Genomic DNA, 17,792 nt, shown 5'->3' with positions numbered 1-17,792 from the left:
TCAGGCTGACGGAGAGGGTCAGCCTCTTTAGGGGCTCGGCACAGTCTCCAAACGCCAGTTTCTGGGGTCACTGGGCTTCCTGGTTGCCCTGGAAACCAGACACTGTATGTGGTCCCCAGCCAAGCTACGTTTTCTGGGGACCAGGAGTGTGGCTCATTTAGGGCTGACCTCCAGTCCCTGCCAGGGTCCTGCCTGTGCCCCCAGCCAGGCTCGGTGTGTAGGACAGCCACCTGCCCCACACTGGGAGGGTCACCTGTGTTTGGCATCTTCATGCTCCCTGCTTCGTTGGGCTTACGATCTGAGAGATGAACCAGGACTTGGACTTGAGGAGCCCCGGTTATCTCCTCAGCCCGGACACTCTCTGCCTGACCGTCTGTCTCCCCTGGGCCTCGGTCTCCCGCTCTGTGAAACGGGGAGGATGACTCTGCAGACCGTCCCAGGAGCCTGGGGTTTCCGAGGGCCGAGCAGCTCTCTGATCTGTCTCACGTCTGGGCTCCTGCATTTGAGTAAAACACTAAAAAGTCAGAAAGCCGCGGGGCTGGCCTTCGCCTGCAGGTTTAGGACGACGCGGCCCTCCTCCAGGTTCCCGGAGCCCCTGGCAGGGCTCCCACGGGAGGTCTTTCCCGGCTCCACGTTCACCCAGCTCGGGCCTGTGGCGTGCTGGGTGTTCCCCAGCAGCATGTCATCGAATCCCATTTCCTGGGTGCTTTCGCGTGCCAGGCGCCGAGCTGGGCTGCATGCACCTGTCGCTCGACCCCCATCGTCGCCCCGTTGGAGAGCTGCTCTTCTCCCCACTTTGCAGACCAGCACCCTGAGGCTGGGGGCTGAGGGCCTCAGCAGAGCTGGGAGTCAGAGCGGTTCATGAGAGATGGTGCTCTGGGGTCTGGTGGGCCCTGGAGAGGGGCCTCGTGTGCCTAGGGCTGCAGGGTGCTGGTGGGTGGCTGGGTGAGGGCCTCTGGGTAACCTCTGTGACTCAGTGGACCCGAGTGGCAGCTCAGTGGGTGTCCTGAAGTCCCTGAGGGGTGATCGCATGCACCTGGTGGTCCTGTGATTGAAGCTGCCCCCACCCTGCCTCAGTGGGACCGAGACCCTCCTGTGCAGCCAGGGAGGGGACAGGAGGAACTGCTGTGCAGGCTGCAGCCGGTCTGCAGCTGGTGGCATCTGTGGGTCTGGAGCCCGCATGGCCCCTAGTTGTAACTTCCACAGGAAACGCACATCGAGCGAGAGCAGAGAGGTGATCAGAACGGGAGATGTGGTGCTGTCGCCATGTGTGCCTTTGGGGGAGGCGGCAGGGCTGGGGAAAGGCCCCGTAGGTTCCAACAGGTCTGTGCCCCTGGGGACCCCCTCGTTCCACCCTGAGGGAATAGGGGCTTGGCCTGTAACCAGTCGGGACACAGCATCCGGCTGGCCCGTCTCCCCGAAAGGGCTGATCGGCGAAACGGTCAATACGTGCCACCCAGGCCATTCTCCTCGTTCCCGGGGCTCCGTGCTCTGAGGGACAACAGGGTGCGTGTTCGGCCGGCCTCTGCTCACCAGGGCCTGGGGGCCCCACAGCACCCTTACTTCACTGCCCAGGTGGAAGACAAGCCACAGCTGCTGACCAGGTCCCAAGGCCCTGGCGACATCAGCAGGTGCTTGCTTTGGGTGGGATAGGAGGAATCTGTGCCCTGAGGACGTAGCCGACCATGTGACATTCTTTTCTCCTGACAGCTTAGTGCTGCCCTGGGGACGCCTGCCCTCAGGACATCTGCTTTTGCCAGGCCGCTCGCCTCTCCCCAAGAGCTCTCAGCCCCTGCCAGAGCACCGGAGGCCCAGCGATGCCCACACGGGGCCTGGCGATGCCCACACGGGGCCCGACGATGCCCACACGCACTGCCGCTCTTGGGCTCCAGTGCTATCTGCTCTGCTAACTGGGTGGCCCGGGGTCTCCTGTGACACCAGGGTCCCTTCCTTCCTGCCCCAGAGGGTCCTGGGGGCAGATGCCGGGGCTGTTGGCTGCTTTCCCTCTCTGTCCCTGGCAAGGGGCTAGGGGCAGGGAACAGGCGCCCTGCTTTCTGCCCAGGACTCGAGCTCACTTTAAGCTCGCCCTTCTGTCCACTCTGGAGGTTTAAATGGCGCCTGTGCTCCACGCTGCTCTAGGCTTCTGGGTTAGTTCCTGCCGCTGCCGCTGCTGCTGCGTGGAGCCAGGGAGGACAGGGTCAGCTCCGCTCAGGCCGGAGCGGCTCCCCATCTGTGCACCAGGGCCAGGACCGCCCCGGCCCGTGTGTGGCTCTCAGCATCCCGCCCTGCCCCAAAACCTGCGGGCAGAGGGGGCCCCTCCGGGGTGGGGCAAGGGCTCCAACATCACATGACACCCAGGCAGGACCAGCCAGCTGCTCGGCTGCCCGCGAGGCGGCCCATAGCTCACTGCAGAGCTGCTATTCAGACCTAAGGGCCCCAGCCCCGGCTGTGGGTGGCCTGGCCAGGGAGTGCTTCTGTCCCTCAGGCCTGCATGGAGCTCCCCCTGGGAGCCAGGCGCTCTGTGGGCTCCCGGGGGGTTCAAGGCCCACTTTCTGGCAGGCGGGTCCTGCACGGGACCTCCAGACTGCTGCCAGCCCCTCGGGCGCTCAAGACGCTCGCTGTTGGCTCCCAGCTGGGCCAGATGTGGCTGGAATCCCCAGGAGACGGACAGGGCCTTCCAGATGGCTGGCTTTGCAGGAGGCAGTCTCAGACCCCTCAGGAGATGGAGGGTGGCCAGGCCCTGGGTGGGGTGTGGCAGAGCTGGCGGGCCCTTGGAGCCCGTCTTCACCCCCACCCCTGCTCCGAGGGGCTCTTGCAGACAGGGAGGGATGTGTGAGGTGGGGGCGGGGAGAGTCAGCATCTGTTTCCGTTTTTCTGCTTCAGGAGGAGGAAGGGCTGGACCTCCCCATGCGTGGGCCGTTTGGGGTGCGTGGGCGTGGGGGGACTTCCAAGAAATGGCTGTCTCTCTCCCTGGGGGAGGGGCAAAGGGTCAGGAGCCCCGCGTGACTGTTGGAGTTCCCGGGTTGGTACTATGCCAGGAGAGGGAGGGCGGCCTCGGGTCAGAGGAAGTGGACTTCCGGAGAGCCGCTGGCGGGCCTCCGAGAGCCCTCCAGGTGGGCAGGTCAGAGTTCCAGGCCCTTCAGCCCCTGGCCCCAGGGGTACTGACCTCCCGGGGTACAGTACAGGAGGCCAGACACCTGGCTTCTACCCAAGGGCCCTGCTTAGGCCAAGCGCCTTAGCGAAGGGCCGTCAGGGGCCCAGGTTGAGTCAGCACTTCCACTGGGCCTCCTCCGCGCTCCACGCCACCCTGGGTTGGGGCAGTGTGACCCGTGCATGGTCCCAGCTGCTGGCATTGACCGGGAGAGCGATGGCCGCGTGCCAGCTGGCGCCTCTCAGCTCCTCCCTAAACTCTCAGAGGTCGGCATCTTTACTCCTGGACCCCATCCGCTCTGCAGGCTCGCCCTTCCCCAGACTGGGCCAGCTAGGGGAGGGGGCTGTGACGTTCGGGGCAGCCGTAACTAAGTGGGATGGCAGCCCCGGCCAGCCTGCCCAGCGGGAGGGCCTCCCAAAACAAGAACCTTTCCTTTCTGCCTGGGAGCCAGGAAGCAGCCAGATGACCCCTCTTCCTGGCCCAGCTGAAAATCCCATGACTTTGGGGTTCTGTGGAGCCCCGGCCATCAGCCCAGACGTCAGCACTGTCATCTTCTCGTCCTGTCCCCAGGCACGTGATGACAGGCAGGGAACTGGAAACTCCTCTGTTGCCAAAGATGGCACAAGGCCATGAATGAGCAGAAAGAGAAGGAAGTGGCCTCGGATGTGGCCTTCCAGGGCGCCCTGCACCTGCCCATGACCCGGGGTGCTGGCCTGCAGGGTCAGGCCAGGAGGAGCTGCCCACACCCACAGGGTCCACCGGGGACAGGGGCAGGCTGGGCGGAGGAGGGGTAAGGCTGAGGGGCCGTGGCCCCTACGGCCCCTGGTGCAGTTGGCTGTGTCAGGGCCGTGGTTTCCTGGGTCTGCCGTTTACCCACAGCGGGCTGACTGTGGGCGGACTGCTCCTCTCTCAGCCTCGTCTGTGAAATGACCCGATGACAGAGCTCGTCTGGGGAGGCGCCCGGGGGCAGAAACACGTCGTCGGGGCTCGGGAGCCTGGCGAGCTCCTCGCTCGGCACCCGGCTCGCGGCTGGCGGGGTGGGAAGGGACTGCTGGGGGCGGGGTCCAGCTGCCCCGATGGTCATCTCCAGCCCTCGGGCTGTCTGTTGTCCTGTGTCATTCTGGACCGGAGGCCTGTGCGCCACGGATCTGTGCCTCGTGTGGGGAGCAGAGGTTGCGGGGGCGTCCCCCTGACACTGCTGCCCGGCGGCCGGGCGCTGTGCTTACAGAGCTCCACGCAGGAGATCGGCGAGGAGCTGGTCAATGGGCTCATCTACTCCATCTCCCTGCGCAAGGTGCAGCTGCCCCACGGCGGCAGCAAGGGCCAGCGCTGGCTCGGGGTGAGTGCGGGGGGCCCCAGAACCCCAAGATGGGCCCGCGTCCCACGTGCCTCCCTGGTGACTCCACGGGGCTTCCTCCCAGCGCTTTCCTGCCTGTGGGCCCCACAGCCCTGCTCCCAAAGGGACCTGGGCCCCGCCCCTCCCCCACGGGCCAGCCTCGGGCGTGGCCAGGCGCAGAGTCCCCATTCACGTGCCTGTGTGGACGTCAGAAACGACAGCTTTCTCCTGTGTCCACTTCTTGTTAGTTTCGGGAGCGCTTTTTGCATTTGGCCACCATGTTTCCTGGTTTAACTGCCACCCCCCAGCGGTCCCTTGGAGCCATCAGCCGACTGGACTTCCACACTTTCTCCGAGCCTTCTGTCACCACGCTTAGTAGGGAGGGCTGTTCTCACTCTGAAAAGCGGGGCTCAGGCTGCTCTGCGCAGTTCTCTGTAGCTTGCTCTCACGGAGCACAGCCCGCGACCCCTCCAGGCAGAGCAGGGGCCTGACTCGGATGCAGACGCCCCGGAAGGAGGCCAGTCACCATGGTGATTGGGCCCTGCATTGCCCTGGGACCCGGTGTGGGTTTTGCTCTGGCCACTTCCACCTGCTTCCCTGGGTGTCCTGTGTGTCTGAACGGGTCTGCACCCTCCCAGCCCTGATAAGCCTGTTTCTCCGTCTCTGGGGCTCACGGGCGATGCCCTTACCTGGGACACGCCGTTGTTACTCGGCTGACAAACAAGCTGAAGGTGTCAGTGTTTTCTGTCGTCTCCCCGTCCAGAGAAGCTGAGAACCTTTTCCTGTTGGGGACACTTGTGTCTCATCTCTTACCAAAAGCCACTAAGCACTTGGCGGTTCATCAGAGCTCCAGCCTCCCACGCTTCCGGTGGTCCAAGCTGCTGCCACTGACCGTACGTGCCCCCTTTGTCCTGCACAGTGTGAAAACGAGTCGGCCCTGAACCTGTATGAGACCTGCAAGGTACGGACCGTGAAGGCAGGCACGCTGGAGAGGCTGGTGGAGCACCTGGTGCCCGCCTTCCAGGGCAGCGACCTGTCCTACGTCACCGTCTTCCTGTGCACCTACCGAACCTTCACCACCACCCAGCAGGTGCTGGACCTGCTGTTCAAAAGGTGATTGTCCCACCTCTCCTCAGCACGGTGGCACCCCGCCCGCCTGCTGCCGTGTGTGTCTTGGGAGGGTCACTCACCTCTCTGAGCCTCAGTTTGCTGGTGCGAAAACTGGGGTGCTAAGAGGATGGACCTCACAGGGTCGCGAGGGCCACGGGGGAGGTGCTGGCCCCGTGCCCGGCCCTGTGGCAGGGCCTGCCGAGGGCTGTGCTGCTGCTGCGTGTGACCTTCCTGGCCCCACAAAGCTGCTCTCTGCTTCGGGCCTCACTGTCCGTGCCCTTGGGTAAAACTGTCGTCCCATTCGAATGGAGGTTCCGGATTCTCCCTGGGGGGGTCCCCTCCATGAGTAGCCAGAGCAGGACCCCTGAGGCTGGCCAAGAGCCCCAGACCCACGCATATCCGTGAGGTTCCGGCTGGGTTCGTGTTCCACAAGTGTGAGGCCCCTCCGTGGGCAGGCACTTCCCTGGGCACTTAGCATAATTCGGTGACAAAAGCAGATGGAAATCCCCAGCCTCCCGGGCGTCCGTTCTAGGCAGGGAGTCAGCCAGTAACATCAGACATCATAGCAGGTACGGTAGATGTGACGCCCTCACGGCCTCCTCTAGATACGGATGCATCCTCCCTTACTCCCACGAGGACGGCGGACCCCAGGACCAGCTGAGAGAGTGAGTGGACCCTGGGGTCTGATGGGGGCGGCCTCCTGTCTCCACGGGGCGGGCATCTGGGGGCTGGGGCCGCGGGCTCGGGCAGGACCCCGGCTCCCACACGTCTGTGGCTCCCCTGGAGGGCTGGGGTCTGGGGGCTTCTCCTGCGGGAAGAGAGGATTCAGAGGGCTGTGGATGGGGCCTGGGTCCCAGGGAGCGGGGAGAGGCTGGGCTGAGACCCGGACAGAGAGATCCCATCCCCACCACAGCCCAGCCCTGCTCAGCCTCGCCCCGGCACCCAGGACGAGAGGTGTGGGAGCCACCCGCTCAGACATCGGCCCCACTCAGTCCTCTGAGCCCAGCCGCACGGGGGGCTGGGGCCCGCGATGCCCCGATTCCCAGGAATGGTGTCTCGGGGGAGACGAGACCCACACGTGGGCGCAGAGACCAGGGCAGCACGTGGTGCCTGAGCTGAGGTCGAGCTGCCACCAGGGCCCCGAGAAGACTGGGCAGGAGGACACTGTCCCCCCATCCCTGTCATACTCACGCAGCACCCACTCCGCGTCAGTCTGTGCCCGTGCGGAGCTTACATTCTGGGGGTCGGAGACCGAGGGCTGTGTCAGGATTCCCCGGAGAAGGCGAGGTGGTCGCCCCACTGACCGAGGGCTCCCTCCCTGGAGACCCCCCAGCCCTGCCTGCTGACCAGGCCTGGCCCTGCCCGGCCAGCCAGTGAGGGCGGGCCAGGGCGCAGAGTCCAGCCCCCAGGGATAGATGAGCCAGCCCATGGCCCAGCCCCCGTGCCATGGGAGGGCCACCCGGATGCAGAGCCAGGCCTTTGACACTGCTGCCCACCTGCCCACACCCAGTGCCATCTCCTCCATCCTGGGCACCTGGCTGGACCAGTACTCGGAGGACTTCTGCCAGCCCCCGGACTTCCCCTGCCTCAAGCAGCTTGTGGCCTACGTGCAGCTCAACGTGCCTGGCTCGGACCTGGAGCGCCGTGCCCACCTTCTCCTGGCTCAGCTGGAGCACGCAGAACTCACTGAGGCAGGGCTGGAGGGTGAGGAGGATGGGGAGGGATGGGTGCTGGGCGCACGGGGAGGAGCCACAGAGCACCGTCTGGGGGGCCGCGCCTGTGGGAGACGTCCCGGGCCGAGGCTTCTGCAGAAGGCAGCGGCGTGCGCTCTGTCTCGGAGAGGCGGGCGCTGCTGAATTCTCCTCTTCTCACAGCTCTGTCCCCAGCTCCAGCTCCAGCGCCGGTTCTAAAACCAGAGCGAGAGGCAGCTCTAGCGCCAGCTCTAGCATCCAGCCCATTGCCGGCTCTAGAACTAGAGCCAGTGGCGGCGCCAGAGCCAGAGCCGGCTCCGGAGCCAGAATCATCGCCGGCCCCAGAGCTAGAGCCAGCGCCAGCGCCAAGTCCAGAACTGGAGCCAGAATCATCGCCGGCTCCGGAGCTAGAGCCAGCAGCAGCGCCGGAGCCCTCCTGGCCTCTGGCCGTGGCTTCGGAGAACGGGCTGAGTGAGGGGAAGCCTCACCTCTTGGTGTTCCCTCCTGACCTGGTGGCAGAGCAGTTCACCCTGATGGATGCGGTAAGCGGCCCGCAGCAGGGTCGGGAGGGGTGGCACCTTCCTCTGGCGTCTGCTGCCCAGACCTGCCGTGCCCTGGGCCAGAGCCGATGCCCTGGCCCAATTCCCAGCTCCACCATCACAAACCGTGTGACCTGGGCAAGCTTCTTAGCCCCGAGGCCTCAACTGCCCTCCAGACTGTGGAGACAGAACCCCCCCACCCCGTCGTCCCTCCACTCAGGGTGACTGAGGATTAAATGAGATGGAATAATAGAAAGCTGGGGGGTGGGATGCTGGCCATTTAGTGGGGAAGGGAGCTCCCCGAGGTGCAGCTGGCTCCATGGTTCATCCCCCATCTGCCCAGGAGGCCTCAGCACTTATTAGGCACCTGGTGTGTACCAGAGTCCATGGCAGACACCAGACCAAGCCTCTGGTCGTAGCGCCCACAGTGGATGTGCATCTAGACAGGGACGGACAGAGGCGTGATGAGGGCTGGAGGTGCCACCTGCTGCGTGCAGGTGGGAGCCACTTTCTGGTGGTCCGAGGATGGGCCGGCGAGAATGCCCACCTCTCCTGCCACCGTCTCCTCCTGAGACCCTTGTGTGCTGGGCGCCCACAGTGGGCAAGGAACAAAACCCAGAGACCCCCTACAAGGCTCAAGCCACATCCTCAGCCTCCAGAGCTCTAGCTCTGACCAGGGACCCTGTGTGGGACTTGGGGGGCGGGGTGGGGTGTGCACGCTGAGCTGGGCTGTGGCAGACCTGGGTGACACTCGCCTGCTCCCCAGGAGCTGTTCAAGAAGGTGGTGCCTTACCATTGCCTGGGCTCCATCTGGTCCCAGCGGGACAAGAAAGGCAAGGAGCACCTGGCTCCCACCGTTCGAGCCACCGTCACCCAGTTCAACAGTGTGGCCAACTGCGTCATCACCACCTGCCTCGGGGACCGGAGTGTGACAGCCCGGGACAGGGCCAGGGTGGTGGAGCACTGGATTGAGGTGGCCAGGGTATGCCTCGCAGGGGCGCAGGGAGCCCCTTTTTTGCCTTCCCCCACTCTCGGGGCCGCGGTCTGTGGTCCAGGCTCCCGCGGAGACCCCAGACCCATCTGTTTCTGGGGTGCTCACTTCCTTCTCAGGTTCCTTCCTGGGTCGAGCTCAGATCCTCCTCCCCAGGTGTGTTACTCACCGGGCCCCGGGCGTGCCCTTCGGGGCTCCCCAGGCATCTCTCTGATCCAGGAGGGGAGGTCCCAGCTGAGGGGACTGACGCTGGAGCAGGCGGGAGCCCCAGCCCCCTGACGGCCGTCTCCCCCCTCACCAGGAGTGCCGGGTCCTCAAGAACTTCTCGTCCCTCTACGCCATCCTGTCCGCTCTGCAAAGCAACTCGATCCACCGACTGAAGAGGACGTGGGAAGAGGTGTCCAGGTGGGTGGGCCTCCTTCTGGGCGCTCCAGGGGGCACCAGGGACCACGCACGGGCTGGGCACCGCCCCCTTCGTGAGCCGTGACCGGCCAGGGCGGGTCTCTAAGTGTCCCCGGCCTTAGGACTCAGTTTCTGCCGGCATCGGGTACTGCACTGAGCCCCACGGGACATTTCCATGCCCCACAACTCTTTATCCACCTGACGTCCAAACTGGCCACAGCAGAGCTGCTCCATAGAAATGGGGACCCAGGTGACCAACACAAGACTGCCCCCTGCTCAGGCCCACGGAGTCCTTAGAACCCAGCGAGCCCCTGTTTGGACCCTTGGCCCCCCCCTCCCCCGCTGCAGGCTGGGCCTTTGGGTTCTGAAAATAAATGCACGTGGCGCTCACGGGCCTCCCGCCGTCCCCGCTCCCTCCGGCCCACAGGGACAGCTTCCGGATCTTTCAGAAGCTCTCGGAGATTTTCTCAGACGAGAACAACTACTCGCTGAGCAGGGAGCTGCTCATCAAGGTGAGGGGCTCGGAGGCAGTTTCTTCGAAAATTTCCAGGCCCGCCTCGTCTGGACTTTGGGAAGAGAGGGGTCTGTCTGGTCCGTGGGGCAGTGGGGATCGGAGGCCCGGGAATGGGATGGATCGGAGGTGGCGAGGTTTTTCTGGCAGGATCCGCGGATCTGCTTCCGTGCTGCTCCTTCCCACGGACACTTCTTCCTCGAGGCTGGTCCCTTTCCCAGTCCAGCCCAGCCTGTCCCTCCGAGGTCGGGCCCCTGCTGCTCCTTCTGTCTGCGGTCACTTCCTGGGGACGGGGCACTGCAGGGCCGCCCAGCCCTGGGTCCAGATGATGGGCAGACCTGGGTGCACGTGCGGTTAAAGGGTGAGGGGAGGAGGACGTCACTGACCCCGTCCTCGACCCTGGCAGGAAGGGACCTCCAAGTTTGCCACCCTGGAGATGAACCCGAAGAGAGCGCAGAAGCGAGCGAAGGAGACGGTGAGTTGTGCCCGAGGCCACGGAGAGGCAGGGGGCTGGCCTCCCGAGTCCTCCCTTCTGCTGCCGTAGCACCTGGCATGTCCCTTGAGACCCGATGTCCCATGCCCTGACCAGCTGGTGTCTTGGGGGGACTAGGTGCCGCCACCAGAGCAAGGACCCGGAAGAGAGAGGCTCGGGGAGCACTAGAGCCGAGGGTTGCAGACACCATCTGACCTCGGGGATTTGCCAAGTTCCAGGCCTGGAAGTTTTCTAGAGGGAGTTTGGGGTCTGTGGACACTAGGTGGGGATTAGAGCCTAAAGGTTCCCAGGCTGCCCCGAGTGGGGGCCTGGGGTGAGGCCTACAGGCAGGGCTAAGGGGTTCTCAGAGGAGCAGCTTTGGGCCCCGCTGATTACCTCCCACCCCAATGTCACAGGGTGTCATCCAGGGCACCGTCCCCTACCTGGGCACGTTCCTTACCGACCTGGTGATGCTGGACACTGCGATGAAGGACTACCTGTATGTGAGTGAGCCGGGGCGGGGCCAGGGTCCCGAAGCCCGAGACTAGAGCACCCGTCACCGAGCACTGAGGTCCCGGCATGGCACACCTCGTCCCATGAGGGCCCCCCAGCTCCTGCGTGTCAGGCACCTGCCCATCTGACCAGTGGGCAAACAGCTGGTGCTGGGGCTCAGAGCTGCAGGAGGGTTCTACCAAGCCGGTGGCCACGGGCGCGAGAGAGGCCAGACTCTCCAAGGTCAAGGACACGGTGGCCAAGCAGGGCCTTCTCGCCTAAGGCCTCAGTCTCTCCATGTGTCCTCAGAGGGTTGGGTGAAAAGGCCCCACCCCCACCCCAGAGCCAGGACCCACCTGAGGGCCAGGTGTGTGCCCATGCCCTGCCCCCTGGTGTGTGCTCTCAGTAGTGCAGCCTGAGTGGGGTGACGGGTAGTAATGGGCAAGGGGACACTTTCTGATGGCCTTGGCTCTCTGCCTTTCAGGGTAGACTGATCAACTTCGAGAAGAGAAGGAAGGTGAGCAGCCCGGCCCCTCATTGGCGCGGGTGGAAATCAGACTGTCCCCCCCACCGGGTGGAACACTCTGGGCTTCGTCCCCCTTCCCGTTATGTTTATGGGGAGCATCGGATACGGAGAGGGGGAGACCTCTCCCGGTGGCGGGTGGGGGCGGGAGGTCAGAACTAAGGACAGCTTCCCAGGGGTGACTGTTAGAACCCAGCTCTGCACGTTGCCAGTCGCCTGGCTTTGGGGCCAAGAGGAGGGTTGCAGACATTGGCCCCGCCCCACCGGGCCCCGCCCAGCACCCCACCGGGCCCCGCCCACCACCGTCCTGTCCTCTCTGGCCCCAGGAATTTGAAGTGATAGCCCAGATCAAGCTGCTGCAGTCAGCCTGCAACAATTACAGCCTCGAGCCCGAGCAGCACTTTGGGGCCTGGTTCCGGGCCATGGAGCGGCTCAGTGAGACCGAGAGGTGAGGCCGGGCAGGGTTCGGGCCTACCGCGGGCAGGCTGTCCCCCCAGCCAGCTCCAGAGAGCCTGTGGCCTGGGCTCTAGGTCCACATCGGACCCTGTCGCCCGGTGAGATGGCCAGGCAGGCGCTAGGAGAGACGCCCGAGAGTGGCTCCTGGTCACTCACAGCTGCCGCTCCGTCTTGCAGCTACAACCTGTCGTGTGAGCTGGAGCCCCCGTCCGAGTCGGCCAGCAACACGCTGAAGGCCAAGAAGAACACGGCCATCGTCAAGCGCTGGAGCGAGTGAGTGCCCGGTGGGCCGGGGCGGGGGTCAGGGGGGGCTCCCGCGGGGCTCAGGGAGGCTGAGCGTGGGCCAGGGGAGGCGACAGCCGGCACTAGGTCCCTGCTCCGCAGCTGACCAGCCCTGTGACCAGGGGAGTCGTCTCACCTCTCGGGCCTCAGTCTCTTCTGTGAAATGGGGTGATGCTAAATGATCCGTCAGACAGCCGGAGGGAGTGAGGTGCTGGTGACCGACCAAGCACTCGGCACCGTGAAGGAGGGCATGGGGTGTCCCAAGGAAGGCCTCCCCCGAGTAACCCAGCCCTGCCTCCAGCCGCCAGGCCCCCAGCACGGAGCTGAGTACCAGCGGCAGCTCCCACTCCAAGTCCTGTGACCAGCTCAGGTGCGGCCCCTACCTCAGCAGTGGGGACATCGCCGACGCGCTCAGCGTGCACTCAGCCGGCTCCTCCAGCTCCGACGTGGAGGAGGTCAACATGAGCTTTGTCCCCGAGTCCCCTGACGGCCAGGAAAAGAAGGTGACTGCCCCCTTCTTCCTCACAGCCCTCCGCAGCCCCTCCCTCCCTGGCTCCCTACTCCACACCCACAAAGGGGGCCCAGAAGCCCCAGCTCCTAAACAGAACCCCTAGAAGCCCCCAGGTCAGGACCCCGGCCTGGGGCGCCCGGCGGGGCTCGGGGCTTCTGCTGATGGTGGCATCCCCACAGTTCTGGGAGTCGACGTCCCCGTGGTCCCCGGAGACCTCTGGCATCAGCTCAGCCTCCAGCAGCACCTCCTCCTCCTCAGCCTCCACCACGCCCGTGGCGGGCGCCCGCACCCACAAGCGCTCCGTCTCGGGGGTCAGCAGCCACGGCTCCTCGCTGCCGCTCTACAACCAGCAGGTGGGCGACTCCTGCATCATCCGCGTCAGCCTGGACGTGGACAACGGCAACATGTACAAGAGCATCCTGGTGAGCCCGGTGGGCGGCGGTGCCCTCGGTCCCCTCCGTCCCCTCCGTCCGCCACCGTGCCAGGCAGCACACACGGATGCATTGTGCCATCAGCCTCCTGGGGGATGGGGAAGGATGGAAGCAAAGAAGCCAGTGCTCGGTGGCAGACAGTGCAAAGGGCGGCAGACGTAGCGGTGACGTCACAGCCAGGGCGGGCTTTACTGATAAGGCGCTGGGGGTGGCACCGGGCAGCGTCACGAGGAGGGGGTGTGCCTGGGGGCTGGAGGAGCAGCGAGCAGACCCGAGGCGAGGAGCTGGGGTCAGGGAAGTATCAGGGGCCTGGATCTTGTCGGAGGGAGACAGGAGTCCCCTGGCGGTTGGCAGCAGTGACGTGTGACTTTCGTCCTCTCTGAAGGGGACGGGCGGGTGCCGAGATGCAGGCAGGCCAGTTAGGAGGCTGCCGTTGCAACCCGGGCGGAGAGAACAGCGGCTGCACTGGGCTGGTGGCCGTGGAGGTGGCCATCAGTGCACGGAGTCCTCCCCGGGTGGGGGGGCAGGAACAGGCGATGAGACCCCCATGGCCCCAGCATCCGGCCAGGGGCTGTAAGCCCCTGTGTGTACTGCCGAGGCAGCCCCAAGGGCCCTGGCTGCTCTGGGCCTGTCCTGATGGCCTGTCCCCGCCCCCATCAGGTGACCAGCCAAGATAAGGCTCCCGCTGTAATCCGCAAGGCCATGGACAAACATAACCTGGACGAGGACGAGCCAGACCACTATGAGCTGGTGCAGGTCATTTCAGACGAACGAAGTAAGCTGGAGGCCAGCCGAGTGGGCCATGGTGGGAGGGGCCAGCGCCACACGCGGGTTAGCCCCATGTCCCCAGAACACATGCCAGCAGGGTAGGAGTAGGCTTTGTGCGCTCAGTGACCTGTTCTGGGGCTGTCTCAGACACCCCATGTCCCCTCACTGTCCCCTGGGGCTGCCGGGCCCATCACAGGCCCTTCTCTGGGCTATGAACCTAGTTCAAAGCTGGCATCAGTGAGGAGTGAGGAGAAAGGCTTTTCCCCTGGGGCCAGGCAGCCGGACGGCCAAGCCCGCAGGCCATTCGATGGGGCATGTTCTGGCTAAGATGGGAAATGGATGTTTCAGAAAGAATCATGACAGCCATGGTCCGAGGCATCCTACATGTTAAAATCCTCACACGTGACACTGTCTTAGTCCTTTCTGGCTGCAGTGGCAAAATACCACAGTCCAGTAGGGTTATGAACGACAGAAATTTATTTCTTGGGGTTCTGGAGGCTGAGAAGTCCAGGATCTGGCTGCCAGCGTGGTGGCTGAGGGCCCCCAGGCGATGGACTGCTGACTTCTGGTCGTGCCCACGTGTGGGGGTGGGGGGAAGAGTCGGGGGCTCTGTGTAAGGTGCTGATCCCATTCGAGGGGGCCCCCCTCATGACCTCCTCCCCGCCCAAAGGCCCCAGCTCCTAATCCCATCACCTCGAGGACTTAGAACTTCAACACGAGTTTCGGAGGACAGACGTTCCGCCCATAGCAGAGGCTGCTAGGGACCGGCTCAGTGTTCTAAACGACTCCGGTCGGTACAGACTCGGAGTCAGACGGCCAGAGCTCAGAGACCTGGGCAAGTCCCTTAGGTCCTCTGAGCCTGCGTCCCGTCCCACGAGGGAGATCGAGGAGCCAGTGAGTGTTTATCCACGTACACACGTACGTGTGCTCACGGTCCGTACGCACGCCGCAAAGGGCACCTGTAAACATCGTCGTCACTACGCCCTCTTCCACGAGCCCATTGTCCACGCCCCGCGGCCCCTGGAAGTTGTTTTCTAAGTCCTCTCTGACTTTCTTGCACTGTTTTGGTGAGGTGGGCGGGGCAGCTGGGAACTCTGTCTCACAGAAAAGGAAGACCGAGGCCCAGGCAGGTGACGGAGCTGGCGGGCACGGATTCCAGCCAGCCGTGGGGCACGGCAGGCTGTGGGCCGGGCGAGGCGGTGGGAGTTAGGAGCCTCAGCGAGGACCTGCAGGACGCCTGGTTCCTCGGGGTCTCAGCCAAGTCTGCCCTCTGTCCTCGAGCAGTGTCATTGGGAGGGGTCCTTGGCGGTCATGGAGTCGGGTCGGGGGGTCTCAGGCCTGCCCTTGTGGGGGCTCTCCAGTTACGGGGTGTCCTGCGGGCCCCCTGTAAGCACCACTGACCAGCCCCGTTCCCCCCCCGCCAGAACTGAAGATCCCCGAGAACGCCAACGTGTTCTACGCCATGAACTCAACTGCCAACTACGACTTTGTCCTGAAGAAACGGCCCTTCACCAAGGGGGCAAAGGTCAGGCACGGAGCCAGCTCGACGCTGCCCCGCATGAAGCAGAAAGGACTCAAGATCGCCAAGGGCATCTTCTGACTGGTCCCTCGTGCTGGCCAGCTGCAGGACCAGCCTTTCCAGGGTCGGGCTGGCCGGGCAGCCACGCCCTGGCAGACTACAGTGGCCCAGGCCCGGCGGGCACCTTCCGCCCAACCTGTGTGCCCAGGCCACCCCCAGACCGCGGTTGCACCCTGGACCTCTCCTGCTGCCGGGACTGACGCCTGCCAGCCGCAGGCTGACCTGGCCCCCCGCGTGGACCACCCGCTGCCTTAGGTGCCTTCTGCTCTCTGGACCCAGAGGACCAGCTGACTTGCCAAGGAGCACTGCCCGTGGGCACGGAGCCCTGCACGCCTCCGGGCATTGCCCTCTGTGCCCGTCCCTCACACGTTCCCAAGTGTGGGTCACCGCCACCCGTGCCCGTGGGTCTGACCACTGCAGTTCTCTCCTCGTGCCCTTCAGGGGGTCCCGGCCCTCCCCCCACCACGCTGGCCTTCCTCAGGCTGCACCAAAGATTTCGTCGTCACGGCCAAGTGAGGGCGAGGGCGTCTCACCCGCGCCCCGCTCCCCGGCCCTCCCTCGGGAGAGGAGAGCGCGGCCCCCTCCCTGGGCCACACTCTTCGCCCGGTGAGTGAGGACAGTCTCAGCCAAGTCCCACCGTTGTCAAGTCTCATGACTCTGCAAGGGGCGCTCGCCACCGCACCCTGGATATCAGGGGACCACACGAGAGGGAGGGCAGTGGGAACGGAGGAATCGGGGGAGGGGGAGCGAATATTTGTATAAAAGGCAAAAAAAAAAAAAAAAGTTTACCAGTTGGGGAGGGGCAATATTTATTTGTTGTAAATAGTAAATGCTAGACTTAAATATTATATAAAAATCCCGTTTCTACTACGGCCTGGCAGTTGTGTGGCTTCGTACTCCCGTTTCCCCTGCCCGTTTAAAGGCCACGCGGACTCTCACATCTGCGTTCAAATAAGAAATCTCGCGGGGCCGTGGGTTTATTCTCTGAGGAGGGGCGAGAAGGGCCAGCCACCGGCTCTGGCTCCTTACGGAGACACGCGGCCCGCCCCTTCACGGAGCAGGCGTTCTCCTGAGTGTCAGCCACCCTGGACCACGAGCCGAGCCAGCCCCTCGGAGGTCCTGGCGTTCGGGGTCGGAGGTGCCTTCACAGGGCTTAGCGACGACCTCTGAAATGTGGGTGTCTTTAAACATAACATTTGGGGTGGAAGGTGGTGCAGTGAGGTGCTCCAGGGGTCAGCTCGTCAGAGAAACAGTCGCTAAGGTGGGGCGAAGACGCGGAATCAGCAGATCTGGGACCTGGGGACATCGTCACACGCAACCGCCAGGGGTCTGCCGCACCTGACAGGTGTGGGAGTCTCCGCCAGGAGGCTTTGGTGACTCTGCACGGCAAGGAATGCGGACTTTGAAAAATAGTTGGGCAAACTCGCTGCGGAAGTGGAAGGCAGGCTGACGAAAGCCACCCCTGAGGAGGGGGGACCCTGATTTCCGCGGGTGCCCCTTCGTGAACCCCAATGTCTGGTTCTCAAGGAGGGACAAAGCCTACAAAGAGACAAGAAGCTGGGGTCATGCACAGGAAAAGAGAAAAGTTCTATGACTGTGCTAGACGTCAGCGCTCCTGGCCCGGGTCCCGTCCGCAGCGCCTCTCCTCGTGTGCTGCGTGTTGCTGCCGACCTCGCGGAAACGCAGAGGATCATGAGCGTGCAGTGCACACTCGCCGGTCAGCCACACACGCTGGGACATTCAGCCACAGGGAGGGGTGGCATCCTGATCCGCTCCGCAGCAGGGGAGGACCCTGAAAACATTATGATTCCACCTATAAAAAATAGCTAGACTAGGCAAATCGAATGAGGCAGAGGGGAGGCTAGATTATCTGGGGTGTGTGTGCGTCGGGGGAGAGCTATTGTTTAATGGGTACAGAGTGCCCTTTCGGGGTGATGAAAAAGTCTTGGAACTAGATAGGAGTAAGCAGTGAGTGGAATTCATGTCACTGGATTGAACTCTTAAAAACAGTTCAATGAGCATACTTTATGTTATATATATTTTACCCCAAAGTTTTAAAAATAACACTCGCAAGGACTGCTTCCTGAGCCTGGACGGTGCTGCCTTGCTACAGCTTGGGAGGAAGAGAGAACGTTTTCTGCTCATCTTGTGGCTTCTCTTGACCACCGCTGGGGAATTTATAGATTTCAAGTTCAAACTCGAGTTCTCTCAGCACTAAGTGGGGGCGGGGGCTGGGGGAGGACCGTCAATAGATCAGAACGTGCAGGGTGGGGAGGAAGAGGCTTGGAGAGCGCCGGCTGGTGGCAGGACGTAGCATCCTCGGGTCTCGTTAGGGGCCCATGCTCGACCCTTTACCCGGACTGGGAACCTCATTTCCGTCCTCAGAATTACTTTTCCTGCTGGGTTCATGGCCAGGAGAAAGTTTACAGACTCGGGGGTGTCGGTACTGAACTGTCCCAAAGGGTAGCGGGGCCCGAGCCCCAGTGCCTGGGATGCCTGCATTCTTTGTCCAGTGCATGGGAGTGTCGAGACACGTCCATCAGCGTG

At 63.8% G+C, this 17,792-nt stretch overlaps 1 protein-coding gene across 5 annotated transcripts in view; it reads left to right on the top strand.

Moving 5' to 3' along the window:
- The window catches only part of RALGDS (ral guanine nucleotide dissociation stimulator), a 38,384-nt gene extending 22,351 nt beyond the window's left edge, over positions 1-16,033 (top strand). For 2 of the 5 annotated variants that reach the window (XM_039862979.1, XM_039862976.1), the window contains exons 2-18: positions 4,380-4,490; positions 5,407-5,600; positions 6,164-6,262; positions 7,108-7,301; positions 7,472-7,830; positions 8,594-8,809; positions 9,120-9,223; positions 9,648-9,732; positions 10,138-10,206; positions 10,620-10,706; positions 11,180-11,212; positions 11,545-11,666; positions 11,852-11,947; positions 12,258-12,459; positions 12,647-12,889; positions 13,559-13,673; positions 15,091-16,033. In XM_039862979.1, the coding sequence (XP_039718913.1) occupies positions 4,380-4,490; positions 5,407-5,600; positions 6,164-6,262; positions 7,108-7,301; positions 7,472-7,830; positions 8,594-8,809; positions 9,120-9,223; positions 9,648-9,732; positions 10,138-10,206; positions 10,620-10,706; positions 11,180-11,212; positions 11,545-11,666; positions 11,852-11,947; positions 12,258-12,459; positions 12,647-12,889; positions 13,559-13,673; positions 15,091-15,266 (2,505 nt within the window). In that variant the 3' untranslated portion in view covers positions 15,267-16,033. The remainder of the gene's footprint in view (positions 1-4,379; positions 4,491-5,406; positions 5,601-6,163; positions 6,263-7,107; positions 7,302-7,471; positions 7,831-8,593; positions 8,810-9,119; positions 9,224-9,647; positions 9,733-10,137; positions 10,207-10,619; positions 10,707-11,179; positions 11,213-11,544; positions 11,667-11,851; positions 11,948-12,257; positions 12,460-12,646; positions 12,890-13,558; positions 13,674-15,090) is intronic. The other 3 variants (XM_039862977.1, XM_039862980.1, XM_039862978.1) reach the window with 2 other exon arrangements.
- The last annotated feature ends 1,759 nt before the right edge of the window (positions 16,034-17,792 follow it).

This window comes from Pteropus medius, unplaced genomic scaffold (genome assembly GCF_902729225.1).
Source record: "Pteropus medius unplaced genomic scaffold, Ma_sr-lr_union100, whole genome shotgun sequence".
Lineage (NCBI taxonomy): Eukaryota > Metazoa > Chordata > Mammalia > Chiroptera > Pteropodidae > Pteropus > Pteropus medius.
This window is presented reverse-complemented; position numbering and strand designations above follow the sequence as displayed.